The sequence below is a fragment of the Eutrema salsugineum genome, unplaced genomic scaffold (genome assembly GCF_000478725.1).
Source record: "Eutrema salsugineum unplaced genomic scaffold, Eutsalg1_0 scaffold_17, whole genome shotgun sequence".
Classification (NCBI taxonomy): Eukaryota; Viridiplantae; Streptophyta; class Magnoliopsida; order Brassicales; family Brassicaceae; genus Eutrema; species Eutrema salsugineum.
In genome coordinates this window covers 430,346-451,580 of record NW_006256852.1, presented here as the reverse complement: position 1 = coordinate 451,580, position 21,235 = coordinate 430,346, and the positions used below count along the sequence as shown (strand labels likewise).

The 21,235-nt window shown below is 36.9% G+C and overlaps 5 protein-coding genes across 5 annotated transcripts; 3 read left to right on the top strand and 2 right to left on the bottom strand.

Annotated features, from left to right (window-relative positions):
- Positions 1-1,632: 1,632 nt before the first annotated feature.
- LOC112087590 (uncharacterized protein At4g04775-like) lies at positions 1,633-2,176 on the top strand. The gene is made up of 2 exons (XM_024157534.1): positions 1,633-1,808; positions 1,900-2,176. Exons 1-2 carry the CDS (start codon positions 1,633-1,635, stop codon positions 2,174-2,176), a joined length of 453 nt encoding a protein of 150 aa, XP_024013302.1.
- A 425-nt stretch (positions 2,177-2,601) lies between these two features.
- On the bottom strand, positions 2,602-4,904 carry LOC112087589. Its single transcript, XM_024157533.1, has 8 exons — positions 4,745-4,904; positions 4,512-4,666; positions 4,187-4,451; positions 3,897-4,078; positions 3,633-3,829; positions 3,501-3,589; positions 2,736-3,412; positions 2,602-2,667 (listed from the first exon to the last, which is right to left on the bottom strand). Exons 1-8 carry the CDS (start codon positions 4,902-4,904, stop codon positions 2,602-2,604), a joined length of 1,791 nt encoding a protein of 596 aa, XP_024013301.1.
- A 1,436-nt stretch (positions 4,905-6,340) lies between these two features.
- Positions 6,341-10,305, top strand: LOC18020442. Its single transcript, XM_024157532.1, has 13 exons — positions 6,341-6,438; positions 6,864-7,025; positions 7,121-7,237; positions 7,313-7,397; positions 7,564-7,672; positions 7,771-7,838; positions 7,929-8,054; positions 8,138-8,973; positions 9,088-9,288; positions 9,386-9,446; positions 9,781-9,894; positions 9,992-10,105; positions 10,207-10,305. The coding sequence occupies exons 1-13, from the start codon at positions 6,344-6,346 to the stop codon at positions 10,303-10,305; spliced, it is 2,187 nt and encodes a 728-aa protein (XP_024013300.1). The 5' UTR covers positions 6,341-6,343.
- Positions 10,306-12,682: 2,377 nt separating this feature from the next.
- Positions 12,683-15,074, top strand: LOC18020441 (alcohol dehydrogenase class-3). Its single transcript, XM_006403099.2, has 9 exons — positions 12,683-12,796; positions 12,924-13,060; positions 13,201-13,247; positions 13,341-13,666; positions 13,911-13,993; positions 14,084-14,159; positions 14,266-14,423; positions 14,513-14,674; positions 14,767-15,074. Exons 1-9 carry the CDS (start codon positions 12,763-12,765, stop codon positions 14,881-14,883), a joined length of 1,140 nt encoding a protein of 379 aa, XP_006403162.1. The 5' UTR covers positions 12,683-12,762; the 3' UTR covers positions 14,884-15,074.
- Positions 15,075-15,077: 3 nt separating this feature from the next.
- On the bottom strand, positions 15,078-17,466 carry LOC18020440. The gene is made up of 2 exons (XM_006403097.2): positions 17,250-17,466; positions 15,078-16,913 (listed from the first exon to the last, which is right to left on the bottom strand). Exons 1-2 carry the CDS (start codon positions 17,386-17,388, stop codon positions 15,325-15,327), a joined length of 1,728 nt encoding a protein of 575 aa, XP_006403160.2. The 5' UTR covers positions 17,389-17,466; the 3' UTR covers positions 15,078-15,324.
- Between the last annotated feature and the right edge of the window lie 3,769 nt (positions 17,467-21,235).

Below are 21,235 nucleotides of genomic sequence, written 5' to 3'. Positions count from 1 at the left end.
TAAATAATAATTTTAATATTTTAGAATTTCTTAAATACTCTTAGATATAATTTAAAATTTTAAATTTAAATAATATTTTCATAAAAATACATAGTAAATAAATATTTTATCGTATTTTATCATAATCAATCGGTCTAAAATATCAAATATTTTAGATTGATAAATATTTATATTATATACTAATATGATTGAGCTGATTAGAGTTATATATATATTATATATATACTTAAGGTCTATGAGTTAATTTATTAAAACATGTAAGATATTAAGATGATTTGAGACAATTAAATTAACAAGTTAGCTAGTTTATATGTATATATATATATATATTTGTAATAGCACAAATAGTAAATAAATATCTTATTATATATTTCATAATCAATTGGTCCAAATATTCAATATTAGTAAATATTTATAGGGTTATACATTTATAATTATAGTCTTATACGGGTTAGTTTGTCAAAACATGTAAGATATTAAAAATGATTTAAGACTACTAAACGGACGAGTTAACAAATTCATAGTATATATAGATTATTTATGTGTAAATCTAAATTCACATAATAACAAAGTTTATAATTAACATTAGATTAATGTATACTTAATTAACGCATATTCTTATTCTATTAATATACAAATTTTTACTATTTAAAATTAAAACATGATAACAATTTTTGATTTAAAAAAATAAATAACAAAAACAAATTATATTTAAACGAAAAAATAAATGCAACTTATATTAGAAATAAAAAAATAAAAATCGTTATCCCATTTATTATATAATGCTAAAAAGTCAGATTAAAAAAGAATATTACCTAGCTACTTAACAAATAATATGAAATTAAGTAAGTACTAAAAGATAATTTAAAATTAAGTACAGATAGGAAAGAGAAATAAAAAACCCATTTATACCCTTTTAATTTTAGATAACTACATATAATACCATTAACATGAAACTGTGTTGATAATGAATAAAACTGCCGACATTGTTCACCAACAGTTGCTGATATTGTTTACCTAAAGTCTATGATATTATTTATTATTGGAGAATATAATATTCGATAACGATCAACATGCTAATAACATTAACATATATTTGTTAACAAACTAATAAAAATATATGATATTTGTTAACATGTTAACAATAATATGTAATACTTTTAACAGAGTATGTTAATGTATTAACATATGTATATTGTACTTATAACATGTAGACCATAATATATGATACTTGTTATTATTGTTAGGGAAAACGACGTATTCCCCTCCCCATCAAGTTTCACATAGTAACCAATCCACACGATCTTTGAGGTTCGTCTTAAATCCCCACATCGGTAAAGTTAAATACCAATTTCCCCCAATTCCAAAGTTAAAAACATAAATAACCCTTACCGCTGATTTAACTGGTTTGTGAGCTTAACCGAAGGTAAAACCGTGTTGCTCGATTGTAGACGGTATCTTACGACCCGACCAACCTGACCCAAAATCTAAAGCCGCTCCTATAACCCGATCCATCTTCTAACGGTAATATTATGAAATTCCCAAATCGATTTAAAATCCCCAAATCGAGAGAAGAACCCTAAAACCCGAAAATTCCCAAATCGAAATTCCAAAACCCAGACTCCTTTTACGATGAACAACAACGACTCTGGGGCTTCTAGTGTGAACTCAGGTGGTCGGGAAAGAAGAAGAAATGCAGGTGTGCCGAAAAGGTGCTGGTGTGGAGAAGCAATTATCGCGAAAATGTCAAAGTCCGAGTCCAATCCATACCGGAGATATTATCGATGTGCATTTGCCATTGAAAAAAGGTACACAGCTATATCTCGTATTCTCATTTTAAAGATTCCGAGTTCTCATTGTTTTGTGATTGTGTTGTTTTTTGTAGCTTTCTAATGATAGCCACATTTTCAAGTGGGTCGATGATGCTTTGTTGAGTGAGATTGAGGCATTGACAGTAAGAACTGAAAAACTGGAGCAAGTCGTGGCAGATTTTACGAATGGGACAATGGAGGTGGCTAAGAAAATGTTTGAGGAGCTGCAAATGAAGCTAGAGAATGAAAGCGATCAAAGAGTGGAAGAAGCTGTAGCTGAAGCTAAAAATGAGATGAAGAAAATGATGTTAGTTATCTGTTTAGGATGCATTGTTGTTGTTGGGTGTACCAAGCTTGTAGGTTGATGCTTTAAGAAGAACAAGCTTGATGTATGATGTGTGTTTTGTGTTTGTCATTGGTTTTTGAGACCTTGTTATGGCTAGAGATTGTGTTTGTGCTAGAGATTGTGTTTGTCATTGGTATTTGGTAGCTTGTTTGTGTTTTTTGAGACCTTGTTTTGTTTTGTGTTTCATAAAAAGCTTCTGATCATAACATAAAAGAGGTTCATAACTAAAACAACTGACCATAAGTAGAGTAAAATACAACTGATCTTAACATAAAACAGGTTCAAAAAAAGCTGATAGAGTACCAAAAAGACAGCCATAACATAGATGCCACGACACAAACTGATAAAGCACCAAAAAGAAAAGCCGAGAACAAGCTGTTAGAGTACCAAAAGGACAGCCATAAACATGAAAAAAACATCTAAAAACATGAAAATTCTTCACTTTCAGTCCACTTGACTGAGAATTCCTTGTGAGGGTTCAACTTGAGATGATGCTTCAAGTAAAGAGACCTGCGAAAAAAGAAGAACAAATAACATTAGCATAGAAATCAAAAAAGTCATAAGAAAGAAAGAAGAACCACATAGTTTATCTCAGATGTTGAACCTTTCTTCTTCTTATTATGCCAGCGAGAGTTGTGACCAGCAGCTACACAAACACCACAATGCATGACCCTCCTCTTCTCCAATGGGTCTGCCCTCTTCGTAGGAGACTCATTCCTGTCTCTCTTCCTCTTTTTATCTTGCTTTGTAACCTTTTCCTTTGCCTTATCCTTATCCTTCTTCCGACCAGGCATATTTGGAATCTCAGGATAAACAATCGATGACACTTCTCCTCTAGGCCAAAACTTTGCACCTCTAACTGGAACAATGCCATCTATATACAGCCTTCTCCACTTATCTGTCCTAAACCAATGGCACACATAGTGTTGAGCTTCAAGACCTTTTTTCAAGATAACACCATATGCATGCTCACACGGGATTCCAGTTATTTCCCATCTCCTGCAGCTACAAGTCCTATTCGCCAAGTCAACCCTGTGTGTGCATCCATCGAGTGAACAAGCATACTGCATGTTAGTTGAAGGCCGAACAAAGCATCCTGAAGCTGCATCATGATACTCTGCAACGTATTTCTTCACATATGGTGTACAGAAACCATCATAGTTAGAAGCTTTATAATCTATCTTGGCTATTCGAACCATTGCCAACCTTGCAATAGTCTCTAGCATAGGCACTAAAGCCTTATCCCTGGCTTTTCCTGAGTACAACAAGGGCAAAAAACAATGAAAAAACAATGAAAATACAGTTAAAACAAATGAACTATCACCAATTCATAACAAACCAACTAAAACAATTCATATCTATTGAGTTGTTGAATGACTCCACTGAATTATTCTCCACATCCTCACAGTAAGACCCGAGCTTGTAAAAAGCCCTGCACCATGTCTCCGGTTTTTTTTTTCAGCAAATCTTGGTACAATGCCTCATCATACAACTCAATCTTGTTCAAGTTTTCTCTAAACTCTGGCTCATTGTAGCTCCAAGCTAGATGCCATATCAACCCCTTCAACTCTGGATTCTTTCCATGCCGAGACTTCAGGTTCATGTATATGTGTCTTGTACACATTCTATGCTCAATCTTTGGCAGGATCCTCTGAACGGCACTGATCAATCCCTACAAAAAAAACCAATTTAAGTAGCTATAGAAGTGAACTAAACAATAAGTAAACCACCCATTTTACCTTTTGTCGATCAGAGATTAGTACAAAGCCATCTCCATCATGTAGTCCTAAATCATCTCTGATCTTAGAAAAGAACCAACCCCAATTATCTGCATTCTCCTTCTGCACTACAGCCCATGCCACAGGGTAGATTCGATTGTCTGCATCTCTACCACTTGCCACAAACAACTCTCCTTTGTGAACTGTTTTTAAGAAACAGCCATCCACTCCTAACATTGGCCTACAGTTCTCTTTCCAAGACTTTCGCAGGTTATCAAAGCATACATAGAACTTTTGAAACACATGCTTACCTTGATCATTCACAATGCAATCAACCTCCACTGAAGAATCCGGATTAGAACCTTCAATCTCTTTTGCATAATCTCTTAGGCGTGCAAATTTTTCCTCATATTCTCTTTCAATCCATGCCAAAGCTTTGTTCCTTGCGTGCTGGCATTGAGGCCGAGAAACAAAGATCTTCCACTTCTCTATAACCAACTCTTCAATCTTCATTGGCATGAAGTACTCCGGTTCTTCACGAATCTTGTCCACAAAGAGGCGAGCAATCACAGGCACCTTCATCATCGTGCAAATGCCATTCGGAACGCAACAATGTTTAGATTCAAACAATGTTACCTGCCACATTGACGATCCACTTTTCCGAGAGCAGTAAATTCGCCATGTACAGTTCTCTCCTAAACACTTAAACACAAGCTTCGTCTTGTCATATCTTTTTTGGCTGATATTGTAACCAGTCTTCAAGGCGTAGTCAAAGACACCTTCCTTGAATGCTATTCCACTGATGAAGACTTGTTCGAGGTACAAACTCCCATTGCCTCATCGGATATGGTCGCGCCTCCGAGCTTTACGTTGAGCTGCTTCTTCTTCATCCAAATCCGGATACACATTGTGCCTGACAGATGGCTCATCCTCAAAAGCAGCTACAACTTCCTCGATCATCCAATCATTCCTCTCCCTGCGTTCTTCACCGTCGGAATCATACCCAGCTTGCCACTCCACTATCGACATTTGCAGAAGAAATCGACAGCTACGGTTTGAAGTGAAGTGGATTCGGAGTTAGGGTTTGCTCGGGATTGAAGTTTGATTCAGATTTGGTCCCAATTTGGGGTTTTCGATTGAGTTTCTGGGTTTTTTTTGTTTTAGGGTTCTTCACAATTTGGGAGAAATGACAGCATGGGAGAGGTTTCGCGGGTTTGTGTCGGGGTTTTGGCCGGGTTTTTTTTTCGCGGGTCAAATTTTTAATTGGGTCTAGATTACGGGTCAATCTATGGTTTAGGCGTTAAATCGGGTTTAAATTAGATAAATCTCGGTATTCATTGGGTAAGACAGTTATCGGTAAACAGTAAACCGATCTAAATCATGGTCTACGTGTTTATTCGTATTTAACTTTATTCGGAGGGTTATTTATGTTTTTAACTTTGGAATTGGGGGGAAATTGGTATTTAACTTTACCGATGTGGGGAATTAAGACGAACCTCAAAGATCGTGTGGATTGGTTACTATGTGAAACTTGGTGTGGGGGGGGGGGGAATACGTCGTTTTCCCTTATTGTTATCTTGTTAACAAGTATCGGATAACATGTCAACAAACATCATATTTTATTGTTAAAATTATTTTTGTTAGCACATTAACAAATATCATATATCATTGTACCACACTAACATACTATTTTAACATTTTACAATATCAGAAATTATTGTTAATACGTTAACAAATTTCAAATAAGTTGTTAACAAATATTATATATCATTGTTAACATGTAACGATATGCACTGTTAACATGTTAACATGCATTATATATTATTGTTAGCATATTATTAATTATTAGTTATTAATTTGTAAACGATAAATATAGTCTTGGTCGTTTTGTTTAAATAGTGTTATAGGGGAGATTTATGAATAATGCCACCAGTTTTAACTATTCACAACATAATTTATATGTTAATAACAATATGAGTAATAAAGTAAAAAAGAAAAGATACTGTGGACCAAAAAAATTTCCATTCTTAAAATCTAATTTCAAATACTTAATTAGATATTTAGGAAAGAAAAATTTTTGGTCCACAATATCTTTTTTTTTTTTTACTTTATATACTTAATTTTTTAGTCAACCTACCATATTAAGTAAATTAATTCTTAAAAAAGAGTTTTACATTTACTTATTTCCAATTACATCGTCGAGAAAAATAAAAATACAGATTTACTTCAATTAGAAAAACCAAACAGAGAGATCCCTGATAACAACATCTCGCAGAGTTACGGTCCTGAAACAAACAAACTGTTGTTGTCCCCTTTAGGTTTCGTTCGACGCGATCGGAGACGAAGCAGGGGACGATTAGATCGGAGGATTCTGGGTTTACTTCTTCTTCTTTTTCTTGTTCGAAACTGCATCTACTACGGATTCGCCAGCGTCGTTTTATGTAAGGTTATGAACTTCGGCTTTCAAGATGACTCAACCTATCTGCTCGTCGCAAGATCAATCATCTTCTCCTCGGTCTTTGATCCCGCCACGCAAATCGGTGGCGAATTTTCACCGCCGCAGGTTAAACACAAGTCTTGGCTTTTTGTTTTGGGACCTTATAAACACATTTCATGTTTTGTTTCCCCTCAATTGTGGGAAATGGAACGTTCTTGTTTCTGTTTAGAGGATCAAGTCATTATTAGAAAAGACTGTTTGTTGATTAGGGAAATCAGATCACTGAAAATTCATGCTTTAGCTCTTTTTTGTTGGTTTCTTGATTACCGATCTGAATATGGCAGCCAAATTATGCTAAAAAAGGGAGAATCATAATGGTATTTGAGTGATTTTGGTTATTGAAACAGCAACATATCTTGAGTATCTACTTTAATGACTTTTGTTATTTTGCTGCGCCTATGAACTAGAGAGAATCTCGATTCTATCTAAATTCTAAAGCTGATCTGATTAGATTATACTGTAAACTTGGTTTTTGGAATTTGATGTTTTAGGGGGAGGAGCGTTTTCAGCATGCTGGTCCAGAGGGAAATGTCACCAAAAGCAAAGTTTGTGCCAAGGAAACGGTGGGGTAAAAGCAGATGGTACACTGATTCCTCATGCGGAAGTTCCGACCGTGAATCTATGAAAGACGCCGAACAAAGCCTTATTTCATGGTACCCTTTTGTCTCTTTATTGCCAAACTGAAAGACCCTTGTCTGAAACCCTGCTATTAAGATTCCCATTTTAATTTGATGTTCCTTTCATGAAGGGTTGAGGCAGAGTCGTTGCAGCATTTATATGCAAAGTATTGCCCTCTTGGACCTCCTCCAAGGTCAACTATTGCAGCAGCTTTTAGTTCTGATGGAAGAACTCTTGCTTCTACACAGTGAGTATCACAGGGCATATCTTTTACTTTATTTGCATTTTGGCTTTGAAATTAAGCGATTTCTGTTTCTTGTAGTGGTGATCATACTGTAAAGATTATTGATTGCGAAACTGGAAGCTGCTTGAAAGTCTTGAGCGGCCATCGGAGAACGCCTTGGGTGGTGAGTTAGCGAATGCGTGCCCTTTTCTCCTTACTCTATTGACTCTGTATCCCTTTTCTTTGTTTGATATGTTGTACCCTTATCAACCATATCTATGTATAGATCATTCAGTTTCGGCATGTGAAATATAATTGGAATGTGTTTAATGTTATTTTAATTTCTACAGGTCAGGTTCCACCCGCAACATTCAGAAATAGTTGCTAGTGGAAGTTTAGATCAGGATGTCCGCTTATGGAATACCACAACTTCAGAATGTATAAAATCTCATGAATTCTGTAAGTTCTAGGAATCAGAACACATTGTGTTTCTTGTTCATACTTCAGCCTATCATCTTCCCTGTTTAAATTTCTTCTTCTCTTCTTCTCTTACCAAGATCGGCCTATTGCTTCTATCGCTTTCCATGCTGAGGGTGAACTACTTGCTGTTGCTTCTGGTCATAAGGTTTTTGTTATTTTGCTTCTTAAATCTCCCATAAAACGCTAGCCAGTTTCAGAAAGATCTCACAAAGTTTCTTTCATGACATTTTTGCAGCTGTACATGTGGCATTACAATATGATAGGAAAGGAATCATCACCAACCGTTGTATTGAAGACGAGACGCTCTCTGAGAGCCGTACACTTTCACCCTCATGGGGCTCCATTGCTCATAACCGCAGAGGTGAGCTACCTAATTAGGAATTTATTTAATTTTTGTTCATTTACCGTTTTTGTCTGCTTACATTTTCTAACCTTAAGTGGCAGGTGAATGAAGTTGATCCATTAGATTCCTCATTGTCTAGACCAACATCTATGGGTTACTTGAGGTATCCACCCACTGCTATCTTTCTCACAAGCCCTGAAAGCAGCCGAGCTAGTTTGGCACTGGAAGTACCACTTCCGCACATGTCTGTGCCTACATCTTCTGTAGATGCTCCAAGAATTTCTCTGAGCTCTGCAGAAAACAGGAACACATCCAATGGTCCTGGTTCCAATAGCTTTCCAGGAAATGGCATGAATTTAAATGAAGCTCAAACTGTTGGAAGAAACGAAGTTCTTAACCAAGTTTCAAATCGACCAGATCTCCCTGAGCTTGGACAGATCCAGAGATTATTTCAATTGGGGGATCGAGTTTCATGGGAGTTACCTTTTCTACAAGGATGGTTGATGGCTCAAGGTCATGGTGTTGCTGATTCAGTGGTTCCTCCTAGTGGCATCTCGGCTCCTAACACAGGCTCTTCAGCATCTCGTTTATCCACAGCCAGTCTGGAAGCTGCGGTAGCGTTGTTAGAAATCCCGAGCTGTGTTAACTTACATGGTGTTCCTGGAAGAGGCAGAAACACTGAACAAACTTCACAACCCGGACCAGCAGAAGGTGTGTCTTCTCGTAACACTCAACGTGGAAGTGATGCTCGACCTGTAGTGAACAGGGTCCAGTCCGAACTTGCTACCTCAATTGCTGCTTCTGCAGCAGCAGCAGCTGCTTCAGAATTACCTTGTACTGTCAACCTCAGAGTATGGCCGCATGACATCAGAGAACCATATGCACAACTGAAACCTGACAGATGTCTATTAACAATACCTCATGCCGTCCTTTGCAGGCAAACTTACTTCTTTTCTTTAGATTAAGAGAGAAAGTTTGTATGCTATGGTCCCTTGAATTCATTCTGCAACTCTTGAAAGCTTATGTTGTTAAACGTATTTTGTCTTTGCAGTGAAATGGGAGCTCATTTTTCGCCATGCGGGAGATATTTAGCAGCATGTGTTGCATGTGTTTTCCCTCAGGCTGAGACAGATGCTGGACTGCAGACACTATCCCAACAAGATTCAGGGCTTGGAACTTCCCCGACTCGACACCCTGTCACAGCACACCAAGTCATGTACGAGTTCCGTGTGTATTCTCTCCAAAAGGAAAGGTAATTGCCACTTACTATATCTGAGTTCTACCTTCTTAAAATACACATTCCACAGATAACAAGAGTCAGTAATGTATGTGTGTTTCTATGGATACAGTTTTGGTTCAGTACTTGTGTCACGGGCAATTAGAGCTGCGCATTGCTTGACCTCTATCCAGGTTAGTCGACTTTAGAGAATAATTAGATTGTATTTTTTATGGATTCTGTGTTTCAGATGGGAACCATTTGGTATTGTTTTTATATATCCTCTGCTTATTTTGGCTGATATACCAAAAAATGTGGGAATCTTTAGTATTAATGTGTTGTGAAATCATCTCAATCCATAGAAAGTAACTTGTGAGATATAGACTCTAGAGAAGATTCATGTTTGTAATGGCGTTTACTTTTGTTTCACCTACAGTCCAACCAAAAGAAATTTGTTGCAAGTTGTTGACAAGTTTTCTAATTGAAAACACCTTTAAAAAAAATACTAATTGAGGATTCTCTGTGCAGTTCTCGCCAACCTCCGAGCATATACTGCTTGCATATGGACGGCGTCATGGTTCTCTTTTGAAGAGCATCGTTATTGATGGTGAAGCAACATCACATTTCTTCACAGTGTTGGAGGTAAAAAACAAGTTCTTATGCTACATCCTTGTCATTGAAGTGTATATATTCCTGGAGATATAACATAACTTTGTGTGTGTGTGTATGTGTGGCTCAGATTTACAGAGTTTCAGATATGGAGCTTGTGAGAGTACTCCCAAGTTCAGAGGATGAAGTAAATGTTGCTTGTTTTCATCCTTCTCCTGGAGGTGGTCTTGTTTATGGGACAAAGGTAATTTAAACATCCAAATAATGAATCAAAGATTAGTTAGTTATCGACTATGCAATGAATACGAATATGAAAACTGATACTAATGATTTTTTTTTCCTTAGGAGGGGAAGCTGAGGATCTTCCAGTACAATACAGCTGAAACCTCTAACTTCACTGGACCAAATACTTATCCTGAGGAGAACTTGTCCGAGATAGCGTAGAATTATACAATAATCAAAGGTTGGGGATCTTCTTGAAAACAAAACAAAACAAAAAAAAGGGCCTAATTATAAGGATCTTGTTGAGTAGCTAACATATATCAAGACTTTTACAACAGGTGCAAACATATGCATTAGATTGCTAGCAATCAAGAACCCATTTTTTGGGGTTTCATAAATCCATTCCATTTCAAATATTTTGGTTTTTCATCATTAAACCTAATATTTTAGAGTTAAACTCATTATATTCATCATTCAACCTAGGGCTTGCTTAGTAAAAAATTTTGCTGTTGGCTTTTACTTATGATTTTTTATTTTAAAAACTTTTAGCTGTAAAAACCGTTTTTTATTTTGAAAATGATAAGTAATTTTTTTTAAGAATTATTTTATCTTATATTTAACAAAGAGTTTTAGATATTTCTGAAAAAATATGGTAAAAAAATTATATAAAAATGGATTAAAAAAACAGAAAAAAATTATAATTAATTAACTAAATTTTGTTATAAATAAGTTATACAGAAATATATAAATAGATTTGAATAATGTTTGAGGAAGAAAAGAGAGAGAGAGAAAAAAATACATTTTTTATTTTGATTTTTTTAAAAACCTCTTTTAGGTAGCTTTTATAAACTAAGAAAAAAAATGAAAACAATTAAAACTTCAGACTTGATAAAATAAAAAAAATATGCTAAAAATGACTTTAAAAACTGTTAAATACTTTAAAAGTTTTAAAAGTCTAACACCAAGCAGGTTTCTAGTGTTTTACTCTTACGCCGTTAAACCTAATATTTTTTTTATATATCTTAACCGAAATGGAAACAATGACGACGTATGAGTTCAATAACATATATAGAGTCTAATTTAATCATTTTTTATAATTTTTGTCCAAAAAAACGAAAAAGATCTTAAATGGAGTAGAATTATCGAACTAAACCGAATTGGTGGACAAAGAACCTATTATATAATAGGAGAGTTTTCTCTCCATCTAAGGTGCCCACATCAGCACCAAAAATGAAAACTAAATTTAATATCTCAATTAATTCACACACATTAATAACTATTATTTTCATTAAAAAAAACACTATTACTACTACTAAAATTAATGATTTAATTATTTATACACTATTTATAATTCTTATATTCTATCAAGAATAAAAGAATATTTTAAAAATATTTTTATAAAAAATAAAAGATAAAATATTAGTACTAAAATTAATGACTTAATTAATTCATACATTTTATAATAATTATTTTTTATCAAAAAAAGAAGTAAAAACTGGGAAAAAAATAATAAGTAAAAATAGTTAAAGAAAAAGACGATGATAAAAACAAATATCAAAGAAGATGAAAATAATAAAAAAATAAGAGGAAGAAGAAATAATCAAATATAAAGAAAAGTACGCAGATGAAGATGAAATAGACGAGGAAGAATACATATACGAGATAAGTAAAATTAAAAGATAAGCTAAAATCAGAAAGAGAAGATGAAGAAAAACTGAAAGGAAAAAAAAATAGAAGTCGAATAAGATGAAAAAAAAAAGAAAGGTAAAGAAAATGAGGAAGAAGAACACAAAGCTGATAAAGAGGAATTTCAAAAAATACAAGAACAAAAATGTTGAAAATCAGAAAAGAGAACAGAAATGAAACTAACAAACTATAATAATATAAAAATAAATAATGAGTCTAATAAAAAATAATAAAAAAACAAATATGATGAATTAACTGTTTAAAAATTAAAATTCTGCGCAACATGTAGATCATAAATAAATCTAGAAGTTAATAGAAATATATATATGTATATATATAGAAGATAATAAAAACAATAATTAAGAGAAATTTGTTGTTATATAGAAACACTAATAATGATAACTAACAGAACACATTGTTTTTATAAAATAATATATAACACATATAAAAACACAAACATAAAATAAAATCTGCGCGAAGCACGGACTCAACCCTAGTATATACAGTAATTATTTTTATCTTAACCGATTAAAAAATTTGGGTATCAATCCTAAGTTTATCGTCGTATGAATTGAAAAAAGTAACAATCGTAAATTTTTCGACGTATAAATTCAGTGATGAAAAAAAAAACTTCACATTAGTTAAAAAAAAAAACTTCAAATTCAACTACTTAGAAACTATATATTAGTCGCCATGTTTTCCTTATTTTCCAAATTGGTCTACCTTTTTTTTGTAATGTCACTATTGTTGGACTAAAGCGGATGGTATGATGCGTCTCGGGCGTACTTTCAAATCGGACTTTTCTCACTCGATTATTAACGACCCGACTCGACCTGACCCGATCCGACCTGACCCGACCCGGCCTAACCCGACCCGACTAACTACATTTCTGGCCATGAGAAGAAAAAGAAGAAACGACACTGAAACACACACAGTGCCGTCCACTTTTTCTCGCCACTCCTTCCTCTATCTCTCTAACTTCTTCCTGCGTCAATGGCGACTCAAGGTCAGGTTATCACATGCAAAGGTATTATCATCCTCGATCCTCCAACTCTCACTCCGGTTCTTCGATTTCTCGTCATGTTTTGAAACCGTATCCACGATTCTGATTTCTTCTGGATTTTGTTTCGAATTTTGGCTCGGATTCTCGATAGCTGCTGTGGCTTACGAGCCGAACAAACCACTGGTCGTCGAAGATGTGCAAGTGGCTCCACCTCAGGCCGGTGAGGTTCGGATCAAGATCCTCTACACCGCTCTCTGCCATACCGATGCCTACACTTGGAGCGGCAAGGTTTAAAATCCTTAATCAAATCTCTCCGTTTTGTCAATTTCGCTTTTATTCTCCTCTGAATCAGTGTGGTGTTGGTACTGATCGGTTGAATTTTAGTCGATTTTATCAGAATTTCCTGATTGGTTTCGTCTGGATTGTAGGATCCTGAAGGTCTATTTCCGTGTATTCTCGGTCACGAGGCTGCTGGGTATGTTTATTCATTATCATCAAACCCAGTTTTTCAGGTTTTGAGATCTCCTCTCAAAGCTAAAGATTGTTTTGCTGTTTAATGGGCATATAGGATTGTTGAGAGTGTTGGTGAAGGGGTAACAGAAGTTCAACCTGGAGACCATGTTATCCCTTGTTATCAAGCTGAGTGCCGTGAATGCAAGTTCTGCAAATCTGGGAAGACTAACCTCTGCGGCAAGGTTCGATCTGCTACTGGTGTTGGGGTCATGATGAACGATCGCAAGAGCAGGTTCTCGGTTAATGGGAAACCCATCTATCACTTCATGGGTACCTCCACGTTTAGTCAGTATACTGTAGTTCATGATGTTAGCGTCGCCAAAATCGATCCCAAGGCTCCCTTGGAGAAAGTGTGCCTTCTTGGTTGTGGTGTTCCCACTGGTAAGAATGCAGTCTTTTTCTTGGATCTTTGGTTTAATCTTTCTCACTGCGTGGTCTCATCCTGTTTTGTTAATGGAACTTCACTGATAAGATTGTTCTTCACCATCCTCTTTGTTCTTTCTGATAGACTGATGGGAACCTAAGATATTCACTTTGGCATCTTTCTTCTTTCTTTGTGAGTTTTTTTTGGGAGATATTGAAGTTTATGGTCCTTAACAGTATATCATGTATCTTGTGGAGTTAGGCCTTGGAGCTGTTTGGAATACTGCAAAAGTAGAACCAGGATCAAATGTTGCCATTTTTGGTCTTGGCACTGTGGGGCTTGCTGTAAGCTACTGCTTTTCTAAAGCTTCTATTATTCCTTTTCCCCATGGAAGAGCACGTTGTAGTTAAACTTTTTTAATTGTCAATGGATAGGTTGCTGAGGGTGCGAAAACAGCTGGTGCAACAAGGATTATTGGCATTGATATCGATAGCAAGAAGTATGAAACTGGTAAATCTTCTTTATCTTTATCCACTGGCTTGGTTTAAAGTGATTTTGGATATATTATGAGTTTTACGCATACAGTTCCCACATGGTTCGTTGGTTTGAATTTCAGCAAAGAAGTTTGGTGTTAACGAGTTTGTGAACCCAAAGGACCACGAAAAGCCAATTCAGCAAGTGATTGTCGATCTCACTGATGGTGGTGTTGACTACAGCTTTGAGTGTATCGGCAATGTCTCCGTGATGAGAGCCGCGTTGGAATGTTGTCACAAGGTAAAAGCCGTTCATGAATCTAAACAGAAGCTGTAATCATTTTAATTGAAATTTTATAGAACTATTAATAAGATAAGAGGATTGTGCAGGGATGGGGAACTTCAGTTATTGTGGGTGTTGCGGCATCAGGACAAGAGATATCGACCAGACCGTTCCAACTCGTGACTGGTCGTGTGTGGAAAGGAACAGCTTTTGGTGGTTTCAAGAGTCGAACCCAAGTACCCTGGCTCGTAGAAAAGTATATGAACAAGGTTAGAAAAACTTTAAAACTTTAAAGCAAACGATTCTTGTTTATCTCTTCAAACACTTTGAATTGTTTCCCTGAAAATTTCAAACGATGCAGGAGATAAAAGTGGACGAATACATAACGCACAACATGACCTTGGGAGATATCAACAAAGCTTTTGATTTGTTGCACGAAGGTACTTGCCTTCGTTGTGTCCTCAGTACCAGCGAATGAACACACCAATGGTTTTATCTTCTCCCTCTCTCTCTCTCTCTGCTTCTCTCTCTCTGCTTCTTCATGTGTTTTGTTTATGACTTTTGTTTATGGTTCGACATGACAAGTGTGTGCGTTGCTGTCTTATGCTTCAATAAAATTTGATTAGACACCGAAGATCATCATTAATAATAAGCAACCACGTTTATGAAGATTTTATCTATCTTTGCTTTGAACTTAAAATTAGAATTTACAGTCTAAATCACTTCACAGATCGTAACACTGTTAAGGAAAGACACAAATTTAGGACCCGTTATCATGTTTTGGTAGGTTCTTTGCCTGAATAACCTTATAGGCCTGTAGTGTTTTACTTATGGGCCTGATAAATAAAACACTACAAGCCCATAAAGCTGATATCATAAGCCCATTACAAAAAAATTGTTCCAACGGGAAAGTAATCAATCACCATCTCTCATCACCGAACCAATTATTCTTCTCCTTGGGTCCCGTCGGTCCTTCCTCGCCGGATAATTCCACCGGAAGCTTCCTCAACACCGCATCAACCCAACACCTCAACCTCCACGGCAATCTCTCGTTCAACCTCTCAATCTCCGTTCTCGATCCATACACGATCTTCGGTCCCCACTCTCTCATGTAACCCAGCCACGGCGGCTCCACCACCGCTCCTCCGAGATACTCCGCCGCCACAATCTCATACCTCGAGCTCGAATCCACAAACAAATCGCTCCTCGCTGTATCGTTCCTTATCCCAATCCCAAGCAAATCCGATCCTTGTAAATACATCCCAGACCTACCAAAGCTCGCGTGACCATGCTTGGACGAGTAAACCACCGGTTTATTGCTCCCTCCGACGAATTCCAGATCCTGAGCTTCTATCCACTCGCCGCCGCTATGCTGAGAGAAGTAAACGGCGTAAAGCTCGCCGGAGAAATTGCTGATCCGGAGAGTGAAGTGTTCCCAATCGCAAACGTGTTGGCCGGTTTTCGCCAAAGGGAGATTCACGAGCCCTAGCTTCAGAGTCGCTGGTCCGTTAAAAGGACAGAAAATCCAAAACGCGAGATCCGTAAACGTTCCTCCAAACGCTGGCTTTACGTGAACGTAGAGCTTCGAGCTTTCGAGATCGCCTCGCATGAGAAACTTACTTCTTTGCTCGTCGTTTCTTGGTAAATCGATCCAAAACTGCTTATCGTTTGTTCCTCCATGAGGCAAATTGGATCCGTTTTCATCGACGGGTTCTTGAAAATTAGAATCAGAGCTGCACAAAACCGCACCGTTCTTGAAGAACCACGAGACTGAAGAAGGGAGATAAGCTTCATCAGGGTGGAAGTAAACCGTTGGACCGTAATGTCGGATCAAAGCATGAATCTGATCGAGATTCGGCATTGCGTGTAAACTCGAATCGTTGTTTTTCAAACACGCGATGTTGTTAATACTGACAATATCTTCTTCTTCTTCCGGGGATCGAGTCCCGCAGTTAAATGTACCTACGGAGACTCCTCTCCCCCACATTCCGCGGTCGGAAGGTCTTGTTTTCCATATAAACAAAGGAACGCTTAAAGAATCTGATATCGCGGTGATGATGACTCTATACGCTTCGCATTCATCGGTTAGATCAGCTCGAACACACCTCACTTGATCCGATTCAGGTTTCGAGGGACTCGTGGTGACCACGAATCCCATCGGTTTATACCCTCGAGGAGGCTGCGGTAACCAGAAGTAACCGCAGCCTCTGCGTTGAGGTTCTTCGGATAAGTCATTAGAGCTCCAAACCAATGTGTAATCAAGTGGTTTCGCAAGTGACTTGGCGACGACTTCTCTTGCTACAAGAACAAAACCTCTCAAGAGGTTGGAATCAGAGTGACAGTAATGACCTAGACAGTGGAAATTTTCGGGTATATTGTTTGGTTTGTAGAAGGAGACACTCTTGTTGTTGTCTCGTGGAGAGATGTATCGCCATACGAAATCAAAAGTTGTGATCTCTGCGACTTCTAATTCTCCTAGGTTGATTCTTCTTGAAGCAAAGCCTTGACCTGATTCAATTCAAAAGCATATATAGAAACCATATGAATTTTTGAAACCGAAGTGTCCAGAAATTTGTAAAAGCTAACATAAATCAAAGACAGGAAAAAGAAGCTGAAGATTTATAGAGAGATGGGTTTTATTAAAAGACTTGTAAAAGGCCGAAACAAGTTCTTCGTGGATTGGATCAAAATCACATCGAAACTAAATAGCTTAAATCTAGGATTTTTTTTATAGCGAAAAACCTAATTCAGATCCGATTTGTGAAACTGAAAATTACGAAGGAGATTTGAGATATGTTGTGAGTGATTGTTGAAGTAAAGAGGAAGAATGGAATCAGAATTTACCTGAAGGCCACTGGGGAAGAGAAGCAGGGAGCGAGAAGGTTTCAGGTTCCTTCAATGGCGGAAATTCTCTGAGATTGTTCCAATAGAGACATTTGCAACCAATCATTCCTCTCTGTGTCTCTCTCGTTTTCTGAATCATCCGATGGTTCGGGAAACCATAGTAATAATTAAACCGACAAAGACCAAACAAGGTAGGGTCCCAATTCTTGAATCGTCGAGAAATTCTCGATTTTGGTGATAATTCTTATTCCCCAATAAATCAAGAAAAAAAAAAAAGAGAAGAAGATTAATTTGGAAGCAACTTTTGTTTTCATGAGAATTTAAACACGCACATATTCATACAATATATGTGATAGTGTATCGATCGCACAACAAGATACCTTGACGTTTAAGAATCTTGCCTTTGCATGTTTAAGAAATGCTAAAAAAAGGGTCAAATTCAAGCATATATTATTGATATGAGCTTCGAACTTGTGACTTGGTTGTCATCCTACAAAAGAAACTTGTTCACTCGAGATTTTTTTTGCTTTTTATTTTGTTTCATGAATATTATTATTAAAAGTAAATGTGCTATATAACTAAGAGACTGTTCATAATTAGGTATATAGGAAAAACGTACTCCTTCCGTTTCACAAAGAGTGTCGTTCTGATATTCTTCACACAAATTAAAAAATAAGATAAAAAGTATCTTATACCCTAATTAATTTGCAAAAAATGACTCTTGGAATTATATTTACAATTAATTTTCTGAATTTATTGAGGTTAAAAATAGTATTTTATGTTAAAAATTATATTAGAATTCTAAAACGACATTCTTTTTGAAACAAAAAATAGTGTCAGAACAACACTCTTTATGAAACGGATGAAGTATTATTCATTAACTGTTTATTTTTTAATATGGCGTGATTACCTCTACTCCTCTCAACCAGCATTTTTTTAGCATGTACGTTCTTAAAAATATATCATGTCAGAACTATTGTTAAAAGAGATTAAAAATATTATTAAATATTTGAATTTTATAATTCAGTTACCTCATCTATTTGTGTTATACGGATGAATAAATGTTAAACAGTATCGTCTTTTAGGGTATTTTTTTAGATAGAGAACTCAATAAAAATCAAAATTCTAATTTTGTTCATCCCTTTTGTCATAACCAAAGTCCGATTCGCTTTTCTGTAGATCAGTCCGAGAAACACAGAGCCTTTTTTGCATGTAATTCTGTTAAAAAGTATTTTCTTTTTCTAATTTAAACCCATATACATACTCTTAATCTATTTCTTTACAGAATTGCGTCGATGTCCAATCTTCAATTACCGGAGAGGATGTTTGCCGCCGGTCAAGAATCCATCGGCGAAAGGGTCAATTCTTACCAAAAAACCAAAACAGTTCGGACCATTATTAATGCCCTTGATGAAGACAAAGTTAAGCGGCTCAGGGAGTCCCAGTTGGGGAGTCTCTTAGCGACCATGGAGATGCCTTCTTTCTCTGGAGTTTTGGATACTACATGCTTGCTCGTCTATTGCGTGTTAAAGAAGAAACACGAGGTGTGGTTTTTGTTCGCTGGCTGCCCTGTAAGATTTTCCCTGCGCGAGTTCGCCATTGTTACCGGTCTTGAGTGCGGTAAGTTCGCACAACAGAAGAAGTAGAAGAATCCTGTTACACAGAAGCCCTATTGGCCCGATTGTTTGGTCTGTTGAAATCGTGTACCGTCGATTCAGTAATCCAGATGCTTTCTAAGAAGAAAATTACCGACAAAGAGAAAATATTTAAATGTGCATGCCTTGCCGTTACTGCTGCTGTTTTGGTTCGCACATCTCATGTGACGAAGATTGTCCCTGAGCATGTTGAGCTGATTAGGGACATCAAGGTTTTCCTGGCTTATCCATGGGGGAGGGTGGGTTTTGATTTGCTAGTGTCCAGTATTAAATCCAAAGACGAATTGGAGTTATCGCAGAAGACAATCGCGGTTAAAGGATTCTTTTACGCGATTCAGTTGGTTATGATGGCTGCAATCCCAACATTGACAGAAGTTTTACAAGAGCCGTCGGGGGACTCAGATAGCGATGGTGAAGAGAAGTCCGATGGGCGTGATGAGCCTCCAAGCGACCAAGATGCCAATATGGGCTCCGATGATTTTGTAGTTGGCGCCGGTGAAATCGCGGCCGGTCAAGTGAAGATGATGCTTAGCCCCAGTCATGCTCGGGACATAAATGAAGAAGCGAAGGTACTTAAGTATTTATGTACCATGTTATTTTTAAATAAAACAGTTAAATATGAGTTTAACATGGTAACATTATTGTTAGGCTCTATAAAAATATATACATGCTAGTTACGTATATATCGTACACATTATGATGTATCTTCGTTGGTTAACAATTTCTATAACGCTTCATGCAGGTTTTTGTTCATTCCATCATTCCTGTTAACGAAGAGTATGCCATCGAAAGCATGGATCTACGTTGGGCTGATGAAGAGATGGATGGGGCTGTTGATGTCACTGTCAAAATTATAGGCGAAGGGTTTACGTTTACCAAGGACATGTTTACCGGTGGGTTGACATCGGTCGACTTGCTCCATATGCGTAGCGAGAAGGTAAGAAAGAAAAAGAAGTTAGAGATAAGAAGAGGAAAGATAAAAATGCAGAAGATTCGCTTAGCAATACACATATAGATCTGGAGGTAATTGCTGAGCTTGTGGCTGGGAAATTGAAGATGGAGCTGCAGGGTTTGAATAACAGGTTGCGACATCCGTGCTTGCTTCCTTCTCGCATTCTGGCCATCGCATGCCAGATGCACCTGTTCACGAGGAGTTGACGCGTTCGCGTAATGACGTCTAGATGTTCAATACTCAACCCTCTGCACCGAACCGCCGCTCCCATGTGCACTCAGATCTTGACAACCAGCCTATTTCGATGGAGGCAGGTAGGCCTGAATTTTTCGGGAATCAGGACGGGAATTTACGGGTAAAGGATAGGAATGAGAATTTCGGGAATCTAAATATACTACCCAAAATATTCCCATAAAATAACGGGAGGAAAATTTACAGGTATTGGACGGAAACGAGAAATTCGGGAAACGAAACATATTATCAATATTATCCCAAAGTAAAATATAATCGGGAAAAAAACCGAAAAAGGATGAAAAAAAGTTTAGGGTAATTCGGATAATTAGACTAAAATAAATATTTATTAAAACAAATTTATTATTTGTTAATAAATTAAAAAATCAATATTTATTATAAAAAAAATTTCAATTAACCAAAATTTCTAAAATTTCACTTAATATAACTACCCGACGGAAAGTTCGGGTAATCTCATTCCTGTCCCTACCCTTTCCCTTACCCATTCAAATATTATTTTCAAATCTGAATGGGAAATTATAATTTCCATTTTCCGAATTTCAGGACGGGTGGGGGACGGGACGGGTTACCCTTCCCGAAAAATTCAGGTCTAGAGGCAGGCAACACTGCTCCTTCCCAACCACTCCCCTCCCCTGCGCCCCAACAACCCGCACCTAGCTTTAATCCGATTTCAAAGGCTCCAGGGCTCACAATGAGTAAAGAAGAATTCATTCGGAACCTCACACAATCCATCAACGCTCAGGTTTGTGATTTCCTTCCAAAACCACATCATTTTCGATTACATTAATAGTAACATGTTTAATGTCTTTTTATAGGGCACTGAATCCTCATGCTTTTCTGGATCTTTCTCTGCCATACCAAAATCTGGTTCTCATCCTAATCCAGCCACTTTTGCAACGACATTACCTGTGGGGTCGCAACCCATTCCCGAGGTTTGTAGCATGTTATACATGTTTTACTCAGTTAATTGGTCCCGCGCTCATATCCAATCTTTTTTGTATCAGTGAAAGATATTTTATACCGCCCACATAATCAGTTAGCAATATAATTTGTCTGTATCAGAAAAATTTGTTTTCCCAGGCCGACGGTAATAGGAATTCAGCCACTGTACTTGCTGCCAACACTAA

Coding starts and splice junctions, on each gene's coding strand:
- LOC18020442 (XM_024157532.1), top strand. CDS start 6,344: ATGACTCAACCTATCTGCTCGTCGCAAGATCAATCATCTTCTCCTCGG. Junction 7,398..7,563: donor ATCGGAGAACGCCTTGGGTG/GTGAGTTAGCGA, acceptor TAATTTCTACAG/GTCAGGTTCCACCCGCAACA. Junction 8,055..8,137: donor CATTGCTCATAACCGCAGAG/GTGAGCTACCTA, acceptor CTTAAGTGGCAG/GTGAATGAAGTTGATCCATT.
- LOC18020441 (XM_006403099.2), top strand. CDS start 12,763: ATGGCGACTCAAGGTCAGGTTATCACATGCAAAG. Junction 14,160..14,265: donor TAGCAAGAAGTATGAAACTG/GTAAATCTTCTT, acceptor TTTGAATTTCAG/CAAAGAAGTTTGGTGTTAAC. Junction 14,675..14,766: donor TAGAAAAGTATATGAACAAG/GTTAGAAAAACT, acceptor CAAACGATGCAG/GAGATAAAAGTGGACGAATA.
- LOC112087590 (XM_024157534.1), top strand. CDS start 1,633: ATGAACAACAACGACTCTGGGGCTTCTAGTGTGAACTCAGGTGGTCGG. Junction 1,809..1,899: donor GCATTTGCCATTGAAAAAAG/GTACACAGCTAT, acceptor TTCTAATGATAG/CCACATTTTCAAGTGGGTCG.
- LOC112087589 (XM_024157533.1), bottom strand. CDS start 4,904: ATGTCGATAGTGGAGTGGCAAGCTGGGTATGATTCCGACGGTGAAGAA. Junction 4,452..4,511: donor GTGGATCGTCAATGTGGCAG/GTAACATTGTTT, acceptor ACGATGATGAAG/GTGCCTGTGATTGCTCGCCT. Junction 3,830..3,896: donor TAATCTCTGATCGACAAAAG/GTAAAATGGGTG, acceptor TTTTTTTTGTAG/GGATTGATCAGTGCCGTTCA.
- LOC18020440 (XM_006403097.2), bottom strand. CDS start 17,388: ATGATTCAGAAAACGAGAGAGACACAGAGAGGAATGATTGGTTGCAAA. Junction 16,914..17,249: donor TCTTCCCCAGTGGCCTTCAG/GTAAATTCTGAT, acceptor GAATTGAATCAG/GTCAAGGCTTTGCTTCAAGA.